Genomic DNA, 19223 nt, shown 5'->3' with positions numbered 1-19223 from the left:
TTCCATCAAATATTAGTATTATCTGCCTTTTTGGCAGTAAAGTCTAAAATGCAATCTGGCAGAGATAACGCAGCATAAAAATGAGCCCGAACTTCCAGTTGCCTGCCACTTCAATGCACCATCCTGGCCAACATCTCTATCTTGGGCCTGCTGCAGTGCATCACCAGCACTCGGAGGAACAGCATGTCACTTTCCACCTGGGGACCTCACAGCTGTCAGGACTCAATATCAAGTTCAATAATTTTAAAGCACCACCTTCCATGTTGTTTTACACACTCTCACACCCTAGGTCCTCGCATGACATAGGTTGCTTTCAGCACAGGCAACCCATTTTCACCCTCTTCTAGTCCCTGTTGTCACCAAACTAGCTTTCCTTCTTCCCTGGCTCATTATCAGCAATCCTTTTCTCTGCCTATCATCTCCCCTTTCTCTCTCTCTCTCGGATCTGTGTCTACCTATCAGTTTACTCCTTTGTGCCCCAACTCCTGTCGTCAAGATGAACATCACTTCTTTTCCTGGGTGCTGTCAGTTCTGAAGAATGTTCACTGGACTTGAAATGTTAACTCTGTTTTTCTCTCCGCAGATACTGCCAGATCAGCTGAGTTTCTCTTAGAGTTTCTGTTTTGGTAACACAACTGTCGTTGTTTCCCAAGTGTCACTGAGTGCATTGTGCTGCTTTTAAGGCAGGTAGAGTTATGAATGGGATTTGACCAATTTCTCCTCAATTTTCTGCTCATATGCCCTCTAGGTATTGGCATTGCTTGTGAAAGGGTATTTCACAATGGCACAGACCAACTTGCTGGAGTTGGGGGAAGTAGCTTGTAAATGTATGGAGGAGCCAGATCCATCTATTCAACTTCATGGAGCCAGGGTAAGGAGAACACTAAAGTCGGGTTTGCCATTTTCTTTGTGTGCTTTTCGTCCTTAACAAGGGTGAGGGATGATGGAGTTTGGAAATGAAACACTTACCTGGAATTGCTGTCGGAGTTCTTCCCATCTACTGCTGCAATTTCTGGCAGAAATCCAATGAGAAACAGCTTTAAAACAAAAGGCTATTTGCGTTGTTTCTCCACATATATCACTGAGGATTTCTGTCCAGAAGCAGGCATTGGTTTTAGATATTTACTGGTCAGACGTCCCAACAAAATGTGCCCACTCCAAGTTTGTGTTTCTAACGTTAAACCTCTTTGTGGCCTCTTTGCATAAATTAGCAGTCACTTTGTGTAATGCGACTGTCCACTACAAACTGTTAGGGATCTCGTTAATTTTCATTTCATGTAGATTTCCTATAGATAGCACATGGCTTTCATCCCAGTAGTTTTTTCTCTTTGCTGGCGCACAGTGCTTCAGCTCCATGTCTTATTTGTACTGAAACAAAGATCGGTGGAGAAGGTTGTCAAAGGATACAGCAGGTTAGAGGCCAGTTGCAGATATGGGCGGAGAAATGGTAAATTGAGTTGAATCCAGGTAAATGTGAGGTGCTGCACTTTGGGAGATCAAATGTGAAGGAAAAGTATACAGTTAATGCCAGGACCCTGAACAACATTGATATACAGAGGGATCTTTGGGTTCAAGTCCATAGCTTCCTGAAAGTGGCCATGCACGTAGATAAGGTGGCATGCTTGGCTTTATTAGTTGGGGAATTGTGTACAAGAGTCAGAATGTTAGCGAGTTTTGAGAAGATTTGTAGCTCAGGTTGAGGTTCTGGATGTGAGTTTGCTCACTGAGCTGGAAGGTTCGTTTTCAGACGTTTCGTCACTTTTTTTATTTGAAAAAATATACTTTATTCATAAAATGTACAAAAAAAAACATATTTATACACCTACCCAGTCATGCAAGCCGCTCCGGGTTACCCAGGGGGTACATACACCAACTAAAGGAAAAAAACAAACAAAGAGAAAAAAACAAAGCAAAGAAAACACCCCGGCAGTTGTCACCCCGCACAGTCCCAGTTGACCCCCTGACCAGTTGGGGAAGGCGCCAGCTGGGCCCAGGTACCAGACAGGGCCCTTTTTTCTATTCTGGACGAGGGGTTTCATACCGTGGTCTTTCCCCACCGCGTCTTGGCGGCGGCTGCCCCAAGCTTTAGCACGTCCCTCAGCACGTAGTCCTGGACCTTGGAGTGCGCCAGTCTGCAACATTCAGTCAGGGTCAGTTCTTTCAGCTGGCAGGCCAGCAAGTTGCGGGCAGACCAAAGAGCGTCTTTCACCGCATTAATGGTCCTCCAGGCGCAGTTGATGTTGGTCTCGGTGTGCGTCCCGGGAAACAGCCCGTAGAGCACGGAGTCCCGCGTCATGGAGCTGCTCGGAACGAACCTCGACAAATACCACTGCATCCCCCTCCAGACCTCCTGCGCATAGGCACGCTCCAGAAGGAGGTGATCGACAGTCTCGTCCCCCCCGCAGCCACCTCGAGGGCAGTGTGCGGTGGCGCAGAGATTCCGGGTATGCATAAAGGATCTCACTGGCAGAGCCCCTCTCACCGCCAGCCAAGCAATGTCCTTGTGCTTGTTTGAAAGTTCTGGCGATGAGGCATTCTGCCAAACGACTTTGGCAGTCTGCGTGGGGAACCACACGATGGGATCCACCCTCTCCTTTTCCCGAAGGGTCCTGAGGATACTACGTGCTGACCACTGCCTGACGGCCTTGTGGTCAAAGGTGTTTCCTTTCAAAAATTTCTCCACGAAGGACAGGTGGTACGGAACGGTCCAACTACTCGGAGCGTTCCGTGGCAACGAGGCCAGGCCCATCCTTCGCAACACCGGGGACAGGTAGAACCTCAGTAAGTAGTGACACTTGGTGTTTTGCGTACTGAGGATCTACGCACAGCTTGATGCAGCCACACACAAAGGTAGCCGTCAGGGCGAGGGTGGCGTTCGGTACGCCCTTTCCCCCATTCTCCAGTTCTTTGTACACGGTGTCCCTGCGGACCCGGGCCATCCTCGACCCCCAAATGAAGTGGAAGATGGCCCGGGTGACTGCAGCGGCCCAGGTCCAGGGAATAGGCCAGGCCTGCGCCACATACAACAGTACCGAAAGCCCCTCGCACCTGACAACCAGGTTCTTACCCGCGATGGAGAGGGACCGGAGCTCCACCTGCCCAGCTTCTGCTTCAGTTTGGTGATACGCTCCTCCCAAGTCTTAGTGCATGCCCCAGCTCCACCAAACCAAACACCCAGCACCTTCAGATAGTCTGTCCTGATGGTGAAGGGGATGAAGGAGTGGTCGTCACAGTTCCTGAAGAACATGACCTCGCTCTTACCCCTATTGACTTTGGCACCCGAGGCCAGTTCAAACTGGCCGCAGATGTCCAATAGCCTACTAACCTACCGACGATCTGTGCAGAAGACGGCGACATCGTCCATGTACAGGGAGGTCTTGACCTGAAGGCCTCCGCTGCCTGGGATAGTCACGCCCTTCAGGCTCACGTCCTTCCTGATGGATGCAGCGAAGGGCTCCACACAGCACACGAACAAGGCAGGAGAGAGCAGACAGCCCTGCCTGACTCCTGATCTGACAGGAAAACTGTCCGATTCCCACCTGTTGATCGAGACTGCGCTAACGATGTTGGCGTAGAGCAGGCGGATCCAATTGCGGATGCCTTCCCCAAACCCCAATTTGGAGAGGACGTCCCTCGTGTAAGCGTGAGAGACCCTGTCGAAGGCCTTCTCCTGGTCCAGGCTGACGAGGCAGGTGTCCACCCGCCTGTCCTGTACTTAGGCGATCGTATCCCTGATGAGCGCGAGGCTCTCAGCGATCTTCCTGCCCGGCAGAGCACAGGTTTGGTCAGGGTGAATCACCGACTCCAGGACAGACCTGACCCGGTTGGCTATGACCTTGGCCAGGATTTTGTAGTCCACGTTCAATAGTGAAATGTGACGCCAATTCTTAATTTCTTCCCTCTCCCCCTTCCTCTTGTAAATGAGGGTGATGATGCACTTCCTCATGGACTTGCACATTTCCCCTGCCCGAAGCGCACTATCGTACACCTCCAGCAGGTCCTGGCCGACCAGGTCCCACAGAGCGGAATACAGCTCGACCGGTAAGCTGTCGCTCCCGGGAGTCGTATTCCTCTCCAAGGACTTGAGGGCTCTGGTCAGTTCGTCCAGGGATATTGGCCGGTCCAGCCACTCCCTCGTGCCGTTGTCTAAGAACTCCGTGATAGACGACAGGAACAACTCGGAGGCCGTGCTGTCCGTGGGCTTCGTGTCGTACAGTCTGGCACAGAAGGATCTGCTGATCCTCAAAATGTCGGACCGAGACGACGTCACCGAGCCGTCGTCCTCCTTCAGCCGGCTAAGCACAGAGCTCTCTTTGTGCACATTCTGAAAGAAGAAACGCGAGCACATCTCGTCCTGCTCCACGGAGCGGACCCTGGACCGGAAGATTATCCTGGAGGCCTCCGCGGCAAAGAGCGAGGCTTGCTGGCCCCTCACATCGCGGAGGTCCTCCGTGACATTGACCCCCATCAACTGCAGAAGGAGCAGGTTCTGCACCCTTTTCTGGAGTCGTGACAGCTTTCCCCGCCTCTCTCTCACCTTCCGAACATCCTTGAGGACAAAGAACCTCTTGATGTTCTCCTTCACCATCTCCCACCAGTCACCCGGAGACTCAAAGAGGGGTTTCACGGTTCTCCAAACGGTGTACTCCCTCTTAAGCTCCTCGACGTTCTCTGGGGTCAACAGAGTCGTGTTGAGCTTCCACGTCCCCTTGCCGGCCGGCTGGTCGTCCTGTAAGTGACAGTCGGCCAGCAGGAGGCAGTGGTCAGAGAAGAACACCGGCTCGACGCCGATGGACCTGACCGAGAACGCCCGTGACACAAACAGGAAGTCTATCCTTGAGCGAATAGACCCGTTTGGCCGCGACCAGGTGTATCTCCGCTGCGCTCCGTCTGCAGGGGTGCTGAAGACGTCGAGCAGCTTGGCGTCCTTCACCGTGCCCATCAGGAATCTGGACGTGATGTCCAGTTGACTCCCCCCACCCGCTGTCCCCACGCCAGATCTTCCATCTGCATCGATGATGCAGTTGAAGTCTCCGCCTAGGATGACCGGCCTGGACGTAGCCAGCAGGGGTGGAAGCCGCTGCAGGACGGCCAACCGCTCACTCCGTACCGCTGGGGCGTACACGTTGATCAGCCTCAGGGGAGCGTTCCTGTAGGTGACGTCAGCCATGAGGAGGCGCTCCCCCCCCCCCCCCCCCCCCCGAACTAGAGAGATGGTGAAGAGAATAGCCAGGCCCGAGGAGCGACAGTTGTCACCCCCCGACCAGATCGAAGGCCCACAGGTCCAGGCGCCGGACCATTTCCCGTACTTGCCGAGGTGCAGTATTCCGCACTCCTGCAGAAACAGGAGGTCTGCCTTGACAGTGGTCAGGTAGGCCAACGTGGATACACATCTTGCGGTGGACTTGACACTGCGCACATTAATGCTCGCAACTCATACCCCGATTGTGGGCAGTCACTGCAGTACCCTCCCCAAGTCCAAGGTCCAGCCCCTCCATCAGTCCCTTCATGCCCATTGCCCGGGCTAACTGCTGGACGCTCTCCGGGCTCAGGAAACCGTCCGTGCTGCCTTCCGGGTGGCATTCCCCCGTCAGGGGTGCAGAGGCAGGAGGGTCCGGCTCTGGGTCAGGCTGAGGACGCGCTGTTTCCTCCTTCCCGCCTGGAGGTTCCGGGGGGCCCTCCAGTGCCCCAGCGGCACTTGACTGGGTGTCGGAGGGAGCCTCAGGATGCCTCCCGTCACCTGGAAGCGTGGTGCTGCTTTCCTTCTCCCTCGAGATCTTTAACTTCTGCTTCGAGCGGGCCCTCTCCGAATCCCCCTCGTCAGAGGAGCTCTTATAGCCCCCCTGTAGCTGCCTTTTCCCGCCTGATGGTTGCGGTTCCTGGGCCCGTCGACGCACCTTCCTCCTCGCTTTCTGGACCGTCGTCCACTCCCCTGGGTCGCCTGTCGCCGCCACCTCCATCGACTCCAGGTTGTCGGGGGGGAGCGGAGCCTGCAGGGGCGCTTTGCTGGCCTCTGGCCCATCCTGCGGGGCTGGGCCCTCCTGCACGACCTGGCCCTCCACATTAGTGGGGTCCTTGCTGGGCCCTGGTGCCTTCCTCTCCTCCGGGGGGGCCGGCCCCGCATTGCCCCTGCCGGCGACCTGGGCATAGGTGGTCCCCCGCTGCGGGCATGCCCTATAGAGGTGGCCCGCTTCCCCGCAAAGGTTGCAGCTTTTCTCTCGTGGGCAATCCTTTGCAAGGTGTCCCTCCTCCCTGCAGATGGTGGCTTTGTAGTCGGCCGCCACGTGACCTGACCTACCACAGGCATGGCAGACTTTAGGTTGCCCTGCATAGGTCAGGTAGCCCTTGCTCCCGCCGATCGCGAAGCTGGATGGTGGGTGTACGACGATCCCGTCCGCGCCCATCCTCAGCGTCACCTTGACCTGCCTCTTACTGGTTCAGATGCCAAAGGGGTCCATGATGTCAGTTAGGTCCCCTTCCACCTTCACGTACCTTCCAAGGAAGGTCAGGACGTCAACTGCTGGCACATGCGGGTTGTACATGTGTACAGTCACCATACGGCTCCTCTGCGCTGGCATCACAAACAGCAGGACAGCGGTCAATACAGAGAGGGGGCCCTCACCTCCTTTCTCCTTGAAAACCTCCAGGAAGTGCTCGCAAAGCTTGGCACTCCTGAAGGTCACATCGTAAAAACCTCCTCCGGGGAAATCCTGCAGGCAGTAAATGTCCGCAGCAGCGAACCCGCAACAGTCCAACAGGACCCTCTTCACGAAGAAGGTGCGGTCCACAGGTGCACTTTCATCCACCTTCTTTACGGAAACATGACTGGCGTTCCGGACCTCTTGACCTGGGGCACGAGCACTTGCCGCAGCCATCGTTGCAGGATGGCTGCTGCCCTGAACCAGCGTTAGGCCGAAGCCAGCGTTAAGATCCACTGGTTGCAAGGGTGCACAGCCAACCCGACGTCTTCCTTTCACCTCCAACACAGCGCTCTCCTCCTCTCGGTCCACAAGAGAGTGGGTCTTTATGTTGTTCCAGATGTAAGCTGGTTCACTGAGCTTGAAGGTTTGTTCCCAGACATTTCGTCACCATTCTAGGTAACATCATCAGAGAGCCTCCGACGAAGCGCTGTTGTTATGTCCCGCTTTCTATTTATCTGGTTAGGTTTCCTTGGATTGGTGATGTCATTTCCTGCATTGGTGATGTCATTTCCTGTTCTTTTTCTCAGGGGATGGTAGATGGGCTCCAAATCAATGTGTTTGTTGATGGAGTTCTGGTTGGAATGCCATGCTTCTAGGAATTCTCGTGCGTGTCTCTGTTTGGCTTGTCCTGGGATGGACATGTTGTCCCAATCAAAGTGGTGTCCTTCCTCATCTGTATGTAAGGATACGAGTGATAGTGGGTCGTGTCGTTTTGTGGCTAGTTGATGTTCATGTATCCTGGTGGCTAGCTTTCTGCCAGTTTGTCCAATGTAGTGTTTGTCACAGTTCTTGCAAGGTATTTTGTAGATGACAGGATGTCATGCTGCAAATTTATAAGACTTTGGTTAGGCCACACTTAAGAGTATTGTGTCCAATTCTGGTCGCCACATTACACGAAGGATGTGGAGGTTTTGGAGAGGGTGCAAAAGAGATTTACCAGGATGCTGCCTGGATTAGAGGGTATGAGCAATAAGGAGAGGCTAGTAAACAACCCGAGGGTTGTTTTCTCTGGACCGGCAGAGACTGAGGAGAGAATTGATAGAAGTCAATAAAATTATGAGATGCAGAAGAGATCAGAATCTTTTTCCCAGAGTTGAATGTATAATACCGTGGGGCATATATTAAAGTTTGGGGGGGAGTTCAAGGAAATATGATGGGCAAGTTTTTATACAGAAAGTGATAGGAGTCTGGGATGTGTTGCCAGGGGTGGTGGTGGAGGCAGATACAATAGGGGCGTTCAAGGGACTTACAGATAAGCACATGTATATGCAAGGAATGGAGGGATATGGACCAAGGACAGGCAGAAGAGATTAATTTAATTTGGTGTCATGTTCGGCACAACATTGTGGGCCAAAGGGCCTGTTTCTGTGCTGTACAGTTCTATGTTCTGTGACTCGTGGTATAATGTAGATTAGAAATAGGAGCATGGAAATATCACCTGAATGGAACTAGCCAATTTTTAACTTTTCTCCTCCCGTTTTTTTTCCCATTGCTGTCTGGCAGATACTTTTCCACTTTTTCATGTCAATGCCTCATATATTGGCCACTGCCTCTGCATAACCCTAGACACTGGCCATTTTGACTATGAAGAAATCTCCGACACATCTGACTTCACCAGATATGTTTGCCAACTGGAGTGGTGTTGAACCACTGCCTGATTTAATTCATTGTCTTGTTCCTGGACCAGAGTTCCTGATGTCAATTGTTGCTCCCCTGACTGTTCTGGTTGAGGTTAATTTACCAAAAACAGATTCATGGTGAGACATGGTACATTCCTGGTCTAGCTAAGCTAATAATCCACATTCTTGATTTTGAAGAAGGTGCCCCTTCTCTTCTGCAGTCTTTAGCTATAAAAGTATTATGCCCTTCACAGTTTAGATTTTGATGTGTCCAGTGCATTTAGTCAGGCAGTATTTTTATGCCCAAATATTTTGACTTGGTAGTAGAATTTAAAAGCAGCTTCCAGTGTACTAAGTTCCCTCACCGATATCAATTTAAAGTTAATGCAACTTTAACTCCTGCCCAACATGTACATTATGATGTTAAAATGTTCACTTTCTTATCAAGACCAGTACAGAAGAGCAGTATGTGTCTATGGAGCATCTGTCAGCCTGGTGCTAATATTTGACCACTGCTGCAACTTAAAAAGAAATACTTGATAGAGGATTGCAGTGGTGTGTGGCGATAAAGATTGGAGGAATTCTGTTTTGATTTGATCATTCTCTTGGAATTGTGCTGTGCTGCAGCCAGTTTAGCTAGATGTGAAGGCTAAATGTGGACGATTACCACGGAGAAGCACTGGAAAATGACCACTGCTCATTAACTGCACACTGGTGAATTAGATTGCAGAGAGAAAATTAGAGAGTAAAAGGACCCACCTTGGAGAGACATTACATACTCTTTCTTCAGTGTGTCCCCATCTGTTTCTCTCTGATCCTGTCTCCACCACACTGCAGCTCCTCCTGCAGCGAGGACCATATCCAGACATCTAATCCTGCCTCATGGGAACATGCAACTCTCTGAAAAATGTTGTGTTTTTTTTCAGCTGCTGGAGGAGATAGGCTCAGGGATTGTCCAGCAACATAAGCTGGACTCTCCCACACCCTTCAGTGACAGGGTGCTTGTCAACCAGGTATGTTATCACCTTGTCTCTCACTAGTTTGGTTTTTGCTTTGTCTTCATAATTTGCTGTGACAGTTCAATAGAGAGTTAGAATAAAGCGGAATCAACTGACATGTATTTTTATCAAATAATTTTATCTTTTCTTTATGGTGGTGCTATCCCACAACATGAATTTTCTGAACCAGTTATCTCCCCAGTTATGTACTGACTATGTAAGGTGTGTTCAGGAGGGTTTCCTAACGCAGTACGTTGACAGGCCGACGAGGGGAGAGGCCATTCTAGACTTGGTGCTCGGAAACGAGCCAGGGCAGGTTTCAGATCTTGTGGTGGGAGAGCATTTTGGTGATAGTGACCATAACTGCCTCACATTCTCCATAGCTATGGAGAAGGAGAGGATTAGGCAAAATGGGAGGATATTTAATTGGGGAAGAGGAAACTATGACGCGATTAGACACGAGTTAGGAAGCATGGACTGGGAGCAATTGTTCCAAGGTAAGGGAACTATAGACATGTGGAGACTGTTTGTTTAAGGAACAGTTGTTGCGAGTGATGAGTAAATATGCCCCTCTGAGACAGGCAAGAAGGGGTAAGATAAAGGAACCTTGGATGACAAGAGTGGTGGAGCTTCTTGTGAAAAGGAAGAAGGTAGCTTACATAAGGTGGAGGAAGCTAGGGTCAAGTTCAGCTAGAGAGGATTACTCGCAGGCAAGGAAGGAGCTCAAAAAAGGTCTGAGGAGAGCCAGGAGGGGGCATGAGAAAGGCTTGGCAGAAGGAATCAGGGAAAACACAAAGGCATTTTACACTTATGTGAGGAATAAGAGAATGGTCAAAGAAAGAGTAGGGCCGATCAGGGATAGCATAGGGAACTTGTGTGTGGAGTCCGAGGATGTAGGGGAAGCCCTAAGTGAGTTTTTTGCTTCTGTCTTTATGAAAGAAACGAACTTTGTGGTGAATGAGACCTTTGAAGAGCAGGTGTGCATGCTGGAATGGATAGAGATAGAGGAAGCTGATGTGCTGAAAATGTTGTCAAACGTTAAGATTGACAAGTCGCCAGGCCCGGACCAGATTTGTCCTCGGCTGCTTTGGGAAGCGAGAAATGAAATTGCTTCGCCACTTGTGAAGATCTTTGCATCCTCGCTCTCCACTGGAGTCGTACCTGAGGACTGGAGAGAGGCAAATGTAATTCCTCTCTTCAAGAAAGGAAATAGGGAAATCCCCGGCAATTACAGACCAGTAAGTCTCACGTCTGTCGTCTGCAAGGTGTTAGAAAGGATTTTGAGGGATAGGATTTTTGACCATCTGGAGGAGCATGGCTTGATCAAACACAGTCAACACGGCTTTGTGAGGGGTAGGTCATGCCTCACAAACCTTATCGAGTTTTTTGAGGATGTGACTAGAAAAGTTGATGAGGGTCGAGCTGTGGATGTGGTGTATATGGACTTCAGTAAGGCATTTGATAAGGTTCCCCATGGTAGGCTCATTCAGAAGGTCAGGAGGAATGGGATACAGGGGAACTTAGCTGCTTGGATACAGAATTGGCTGGCCAACAGAAGACAGCGAGTGGTAGTAGAAGGAAAATATTCTGCCTGGAAGTCAGTGGTGAGTGGTGATCCACAGGGCTCTGTCCATGGGCCTCTACTGTTTTGTAATTTTTATTAATGACTTGGATGAGGGGATTGAAGGATGGGTCAGCAAGTTTGCAGACGACACAAAGGTCGGAGGTGTAGTTGACAGTATAGAGGGCTGTTGTAGGCTGCAGCGGGACATTGACAGGATGCAGAGATGGGCTGAGAGGTGGCAGATGGAGTTCAACCTGGATAAATGCGAGGTGATGCATTTTGGAAGGTCGAATTTGAAAGCTGAGTACAGGATTAAGGATAGGATTCTTGGCAGTGTGGAGGAACAGAGGGATCTTGGTGTGCAGATACATAGATCCCTTAAAATGGCCACCCAAGTGGACAGGGTTGTTAAGAAAGCATATGGTGTTTTGGCTTTCATTAACAGGGGGATTGAGTTTAAGAGTCGTGAGATCTCGTTGCAGCTCTATAAAGCTTTGGTTAGACCGCATTTGGAATACTGCGTCCAGTTCTGGTCGCCGTATTATAGGAAAGATGTGGATGCTTTGGAGAGGGTTCAGAGGAGGTTTACCAGGATGCTGCCTGGACTGGAGGGCTTATCTTATGAAGAGAGGTTGACTGAGCTTGGTCTCTTTTCATTGGAGAAAAGGAGGAGGAGAGGGGACCTAATTGAGGTATACAAGATAATGAGAGGCCTAGATAGAGTTGATAGCCAGAGATTATTTCCCAGGGCAGAAATGGCTAGCACGAGGGGTCATAGTTTTAAGCTGGTTGGTGGAAAGTATAGCGGGGATGTCAGAGGCGGGTTCTTTACACAGAGAGTTGTGAGAGCATGGAATGCGTTGCCAGCAGCAGTTGTGGAAGCAAGGTCATTGGGGTTATTTAAGAGACTGCTGGACATGCATATGGTCACAGAAATTTGAGGGTGCATACCTGAGGATCAATGGTCGGCACAACATTGTGGGCTGAAGGGCCTGTTCTGTGCTGTACTGTTCTATGTTCTATGTTCTATGACCCCTGTTCATGGGGGATTGGTTCATGAGACCCAGGCCCTCAGGATCAGCGTATTATCCAGAGGATAGTATATGATTGTTTCTGATCCTGCTGTGTCTGACCCTTTCAAGGATGGCAACATCCATTCACTACTCATCAGAGTTGAGTTTTTCTGGTGGAATTTCCTATTTCTAAACTGCTCCTGCTAATCACAGCCCCTTGATGGCTATCTTAGATCATCTAACTCAGCAGCGAACATGGATTGAACTAAATATTTATTTTCAAGCAGTTTCTGCCTGATTAGCCTAGGACGGGCCTGCCTCCAGTAATATTACCCTCTGTGAGTAATTCCCATCTGCTGCTCTAAAATGGCATGGCTGAGCGCTCAATGTCAACATGCCACACAGGGTGAATTGAGAACAAAGCTGAGACATTTTTGTTGTCAGATCGGTTTGGCTCAGTCAGTTGGACTGTTGGTTTATGATACAGAGTGATATCAGTAGTTTGGATTTGATTCCCACACTGGCTGAGGTTAGCATGAAGGACTCATGGTTAAACCAGCAGTCACTCATCCTTCAGGGAAGGAACTCTGCCATCCTACATGTTACTCGAGATGCACAGTATTGTGGCTGACTCAACTACCTTCTGAAATGCCCTAATGAGCCATTCCGTTCGTGGGCAGCAATGGACAGGCAATAAATCCTGGCCAGCTAGCAATGCCCAGGTCCTACAGGTAAATAATGAGAAAGCAATCCTATAGCCTGGTAAGGCCACAGCAACTACTTTATTGTAGAATCTGATTTTTTGAGAAAGCAAAAGAGCACATGACATTATTGGTCCATGAATAGAATCAGAACAACTTAGGATCGGAGCTATGTAATGATCACACCTCTTCAATTGAAGCATTTATAGCGAGTATGTGCTCACTAACTGTGGTTTCCAACTAAACTGTTTCATTAGACTGTTCAGCACAAGTTCTTCCTATCCGGGTCTATTTTGTATACTGAGGTGGGATCATCTCTTCCATTGCAGGTTGTGACCTTCTGGTCCAGAATGTTGAATGGTCCTTTGCCAGGAGCATTACAGAATGATGAACATCCTACGCTCCAGACCAGCACCTGTGATGCAATTTCTTCAATTTTACCAGAGGCTTTTAACAGGCTTCCAGTAAGAATGACAGAGAAATACAGATAACTACATACTTCTTTTCTTGCTGTACTTAGGCCTTGTTAGAATAGGGTAAAGCTTTATTGTATGTCCTATTGGGAAAAAAAATCATATGGAATGTATACTGTCATCACATCGCTCCAAAATGTCAAATAAGCTGAAATGCAGTGCATGTTGTTAGGAAAGTAAATACAGTAGCTGTTTTGCACAGGACAAGGGATGAATGAATGAGATAATGTGTATTTGGTGGAGTTGATTGAGGACTGACTGTTATTCTGAAAACCGCACCAGCACTGCGAGCACTTAGAGGCCTCATTTAAACGATTTATGACCATGTGGCACTTATTCAGTTCTGCACTGAATAGGTTATTGTTTCAAACCCTGGAGAGGGACATGAACGGAGAGCCCTGTTTACAAGAGCAAGACTTAGCTTCTGTGCCCATATGATTCTTCTATCTTGCCAAAGCATCAAATTCATTATAACCCTATTGGCAACATGGCTGGGTGAATTGTGGATGACTTGGGTGATTGCTGAGATGCCTATTACCTTTGCCCACATAACTAAGTTTAGAAACATATGAACGGGACCCAGTAGGAAACAGTAGACCATTCAGCTCCTTGACCCAGCTTCAGCATTCAAATATCATGGCTACTGATCCAGCTTTGTGCCATTTTTTTTTCTCAACTATCCCCACAGTTGATGTCCTCAATATCGAAAAATTTATCAGTTTCTAAATCTTGAGCGTGTTCCATGATTGAGTTTCCATAGTCATTCGGGGGTTGATGATTCCAAAGATTCACCATCTTCTAATTGAGGAAATTCCTCCTCATCTCAGTCTTCAGTGGCCTACCCCTTATTCTGAAACTGCGACCCGCACCTTCTAGACTTACCAGCCAGGGGAAACATTTTATCCACACCAATCGTGCTACACACTTCAAATAAAATTGATAAAGGCTGGAAAATTGAAAATGAAAGATATTATACTATTTTGAGAAAACTCAGGCAAATTGCTAGACTGTTATTCTGTACTTGGCTACCAGTAATCATTTGTGTTGCAGTGTCCATTTCCAGAGGGACATAGCAATAAAATGGGAGTATTTTACTCAAAAGGCCCTGGTTCCTGGGGCGCACCAACTCTGCGAGATGAGAAATGGAAGAACTATGAATACCATCATAGGTATATGCAAAATTAAAATGGGTAGACAATAGAGTGAAGTATAAATGAGTACTATTCAGTTTGACATTGCAACATTTGCTGGGGGATACAAGTTTCACACTTGGCCTTTTTACTATCCAAATTGGCAGCACCACATTGGGCACACAATAATTAGCCATTGACGTATGCACCAGAGAGGGAAACTAAGAGCTTACGTTCCTGGTCTCTCTGATGACAAGCTAGTTCTTGTTGCTGGTGGAGGAAGATCAGAATTGTCTTCACAGGAGAAGTCTGTCTCTGGTTGAAGGTCATTTTTGAACTGACTTTCTAGAATCCCACATGTGGAATAACCACTTGGGTGGGGTATTAGTGAGCTGGCAGTCTGTGTGCTTGTTACCCCTGCATGCCTTCGTACCTCCAGAGAAGAGCACATTGGTTATCTTACTGTGAAACAAAAGAAGAGAGAATTTAGTAGCGAAAGGGATTAATGTAGAAATTAGCGTTTATAGATGAGTGTAAGTGTTGTATCTAAATGAACTGTTTAACTATGGATTTTAACAGTAATGTAACGGAATTGTCTTGTTAGAATGAAAAGCAGATTCTGTGCATAACCATGCTGCTCGGGCTCAATCACAGTGAACATCCTCTGGTCAAGGCAGCTGCGGTGCGAGCCCTGGGTGTTTACATCCTCTTCCCCTCGCTCCGACAGGTCAGTACATCTTACAGTTACACCGTTAGATGCACAGCCTGATTTACTAGCTGTAGAGATTTCATCATGACTTGGTGATAGACTGTGTGTCCATGTGGCACTGAAGGGTATAAAATCATCTCTGGTTGCTGATATTTGGTGCTTCACAAACTTAAAGACAAAGGAAATGTGACTACTGAGATGCTTGCATTAATAGTGACTGCATGAGTGAAAGAATAGTGGCTACCAATTGAACTGTACCCATTCAAGAAAAGGGGAGAAACTCGGGGCAGAAAAATAAAAAAAAAATGCACTTCAGTACTTGATAAATGAGCAGGGCTAGGAGCACAAAGGATTTGTACATAAAATATCTGTTGATGTTTGGCCATCTGTGACCAACATCCAATCCTGGACTAATAAAATATTTCTGTTAAGCATCCTCTGCCCGTTGTACAATCCATACCCCTTGTCGCATACATTTACTAAATTTTGAAACGTGTTTTTATTCAGTTATTGTGAAACTGTTAGTGCTTCTTACACACATGCAGATGTTGTAATGGGAATTATAAAGAACTACACAGGCCTTTGCAAGTATAGATACTATTTTACTGAAGTTTCGTGGATGTATATTGCTACAATTATGTAGTTTATGGCCTGATGAGTTTTCTGCATTTGATCTATTTCTTGCCTCCTGTATCACGCAGTTTCTATTATGACCCGCTCAGCAGGGAACAGTGCCTCATTAAGGCTGAAATTAAATCATTAATCTGCCTAAATTCTTGGCCCCTGAATTCCTCTTTGCCCCGATAACATGAAATAAGATTCTTGCCACATTTTGTTTCATTTTAATTCCTTTTCCGTACTCTTGTTGAAGACTTACCTCAAACTCATTTTGTCTATCTTAACCTTTTCTGTGGAAGCTCCATAATCAATGGACAAAGCATTTTTCCACATGGCTGCCGTTGATGGGTGAGGTTGTAAAGTATTGCACAAGGTTGTAGAAATAGACTTTGACTAACACACGCTGAAAGTTTGTTGTTGGAAATTATTGGAGGGAACAAGTGGTGCAGTAGGGTGGACAATTTTTCTCATACCTTTAAAATTTTGCTTTGGAGTGGATGAAGTTTTCCCTTCTTCTCCACAGAAAATTATTTTGGATAACCTTAGCTCAATTTCTGGTGAATTTGAGTTGCGAGGAAATGAAGAAAGAACTTGCATTTCTATATCTTCTAAAGTTCATTGATGCAATGTGGGCATCTCAGGCTAAGTCAGTATTTGTTGTCCATCTCTACTTGTCATTGAGAAGGTGGTGGTGAGTCACCTTCTTGAATTGCTGCAGTCCTTGAGGTGTAGGGACGTCCAAACTGCTGTTTGGAAGGGAGTTCCAGGATATTGATAGAGTGATAGAACACAGAACATAGAAAAGTACAGCACAGTACAGGCCCTTCAGCCCACGATGTTGTGCCGTGGGATAATCCTAATCCAAAAATAAAATAACCTAGCCTACATTCCCCTCAATTTACTGCTGTCCATGTGCATGTCCAGCAGTCACTTAAATGTCACTAATGACTCCACTTCCACGACTACCACTGGTAAACTATTCCATGCGCTCACAACTCTCTGGGTGAAGAACCTCCCTCTGACGTTTCCGCTATACCTTCCTCCTAACACCTTAAAACTATGACCCCTCGTGGCAGTCAATCCTGTTCTGGGGAAAAGTCTCTGGCTATCGACTCTATCCATGCCTCTCATTACCTTGTACGCCTCGATCAGGTCACCTCTCTTCCTCCTTCTCTCCAGAGAGAAAAGTCCGAGCTCAGTCAACCTCTCCTCATAAGACAAGCCCTCCAGTCCAGGCAGCATCCTGGTAAACCTCCTTTGCACCCTCTCCAAAGCCTCTACATCTTTCCTATAATAGGGCGACCAGAACTGGACACAATATTCCAAGTGTGGTCTCACCAGGGTTTTGTAGAGCTGCAGCATAACCTCGCGGCTCTTAAAAACTCGATCCCCCTGTTAATGAAAGCCAAAACACCAAATGCTTTCTTAACAACCTTATCCACCTGGGTGGCAACTTTGAGAGAGCTATGCACTTGAACACCAAGATCCCACTGTTCCTCCACACTGCCGAGAATCCTGCCTTTAATCCTATATTCAGTACGTAAGTTCGACCTTCCCAAATGCATCACTTCGCATTTAAGGATTGTGAAGGAATGGCAATATAGTTCCAAATCAGTATGGTGTGTGGCTCGGAGGGGAACTTGCAGGTGGGAATTGCAGACACCACTTAAGTGAGTGATAGCTAGTGAACAGCAAGATTTCACAATGGCTCTGTATTAGTAAACAGGTAATTGTTTTAACCTTACTGATTGAGGGATAAATGTATGCCAGGATACTATGTTAAGGAGAGTCTTTCATCTCTTCTGCACAATAGCGCTGTGGAGTCTATTTGTTTCAAAGAGAAGCTGGAGCCTCTGTTTAACTTTTAATTGAACAGAGCAGACTCTCTACAAGCATGGCACTCCCACAGGCAGGAAACCCTGAAGTGTTAGCCTGACTTCGCTTAGCTTGTGGAACTTGAAGCTACAATTTTCACACTCAAAGGAGAAAGTGTTATTATCTGAGGCGTGGCTAATTCCTAATATAAATATATCTATTAATAAACACAAATTGACAAGCAGTGGCAGTCCTTATAACAGAAGAAACAAAGCTAGCTGATTTTCCAATTCGTAAAATTATGCAAGTATGCCAGAGAGGTCTGTGTTCATGTCCTGTGATAATGGGAACTGCAGATGCTGGAAAATCCAAGATAACAAAGTGTGAGGCTGGATGAACACAGCAGGCCAAGCAGCATCTCAGGAGCACAAAAGCTGACGTTTCGGGCCTAGACCCTTCATCAGAGATGGGGATGGGGAGAGGGTTCTGGAATAGATAGGGAGAGAGGGGGTGGCGGACCAAAGATGGAGAGAAAAGAAGATAGGTGGAGAGGAGTATAGGTGGGGAGGTAGGGAGGGGATAGGTCAGTCCAGGAAAGACAAGGAGGCAGGATGAGGTAGTAGGTAGGAAATGGAGGTGCGGCTTGAGGTGGGAGGAAGGGATGGGTGAGAGGAAGAACAGGTTAGGGAAGCAGAGACAGGCTGGGCTGGTTTTGGGATGCAGTGGGGCGAGGGGACGAGCTGGGCTAGTTGTGTTGCAGTGGGAGGAGGGGAAGAACTGGGCTGGTTTTGGGATGCAGTAGAGGAAGGAGAGATTTTGAAGCTTGTGAAGTCCACATTGATACCATTGGGCTGCAGGGTTCCCAAGCGGAATATGAGTTGCTATTCCTGCAACCTTCAGGTGGCATCATTGTGGCACTGCAGGAGGCCCTTGATGGACATGTCGTCTGAGGAATGGGAGGGGGAGTTAAAATGGTTCGCGACTGGGAGGTGCAGTTGTTTATTGCGAATCGAGTGGAGGTGTTCTGCAAAGCGGTCCCCAAGCCTCCGCTTGGTTTCCCCAATGTAGAGGAAGACACACCGGGTACAATGGATACAGTATGCCACATTGGCAGATGTGCAGGTGAACATCTGCTTAGTATGGAAAATCGTCTTGGGGCCTGGGATGGGGGTGAGGGAGGAGGTGTGGGGGCAAGCGTAGCACTTCCTGCGGTTGCAGGGGAAGGTGCCGGGTGTGCTGGGGTTGGAGAGGAGTGTGGAGCTGACAAGGGAGCCATGGAGAGAGTGGTCTCTCCGGAAGGCCAGACAAGGGTGGGGATGGAAAATTGGCTTGGGTGATGGGGTCGGATTGTAGATGGTGGAAGTATCGGAGGATGATGCGTTGTATCCGGAGGTTGGTGGGGTGGTATGTGAGAACGAGGGGGATCCTCTTGGGGCGGTTGTGGCGGGGGCGGGGTGTGAGGGATGTGTTGCGGGAAATGCAGGAGATGAGGTCGAGGGCATTCTCGACCACTGCGGTTGGAAAGTTGCAGTCCTGGAAGAACGTGGACATCTGGGATGTGCGCGAGTGGAATGCCTCATCCTGGGAGCAGATGCGGCAGAGGCAGAGGAATTGGGAATGGGGATGGAATTTTTGCCGGAGGGTTGGTGGGAGGAGGTGTATTCTAGGTAGCTGTGGGAGTCAGTGGGCTTGAAATGGCAATCAGTTTCTTGCTGGTTACCTGAGATGGGGCCTGAGAGGTCCATGAAGGTTAGGGATGTGTTGGAGATGGCCCAGGTGAACTTGAGGTTGGGGTGGAAGGTGTTGGTGAAGTGGATGAACTGTACGAGCTCCTCTGGGAGCAAGAGGCGGCGCCGATACAGTCATCAATGTAACGGAGGAA

At 48.4% G+C, this 19223-nt stretch overlaps 1 protein-coding gene across 1 annotated transcript in view; it reads left to right on the top strand.

Annotated features, from left to right (window-relative positions):
* heatr6 (HEAT repeat containing 6) overlaps nucleotides 1-19223 on the top strand; it is a 74176-nt gene that overhangs the window by 38721 nt on the left and 16232 nt on the right. Inside the window, exons 13-16 of the mRNA XM_059655276.1 lie at nucleotides 749-871; nucleotides 9247-9333; nucleotides 12926-13060; nucleotides 14804-14926. Coding sequence (XP_059511259.1) covers nucleotides 749-871; nucleotides 9247-9333; nucleotides 12926-13060; nucleotides 14804-14926 — 468 coding nt within the window. The remainder of the gene's footprint in view (nucleotides 1-748; nucleotides 872-9246; nucleotides 9334-12925; nucleotides 13061-14803; nucleotides 14927-19223) is intronic.

Source organism: Stegostoma tigrinum, chromosome 27 (genome assembly GCF_030684315.1).
Source record: "Stegostoma tigrinum isolate sSteTig4 chromosome 27, sSteTig4.hap1, whole genome shotgun sequence".
Classification (NCBI taxonomy): domain Eukaryota; kingdom Metazoa; phylum Chordata; class Chondrichthyes; order Orectolobiformes; family Stegostomatidae; genus Stegostoma; species Stegostoma tigrinum.
The sequence above is the reverse complement of the archived record's forward strand: the minus strand, read 5'-3'. Positions and strand labels throughout refer to the sequence as shown.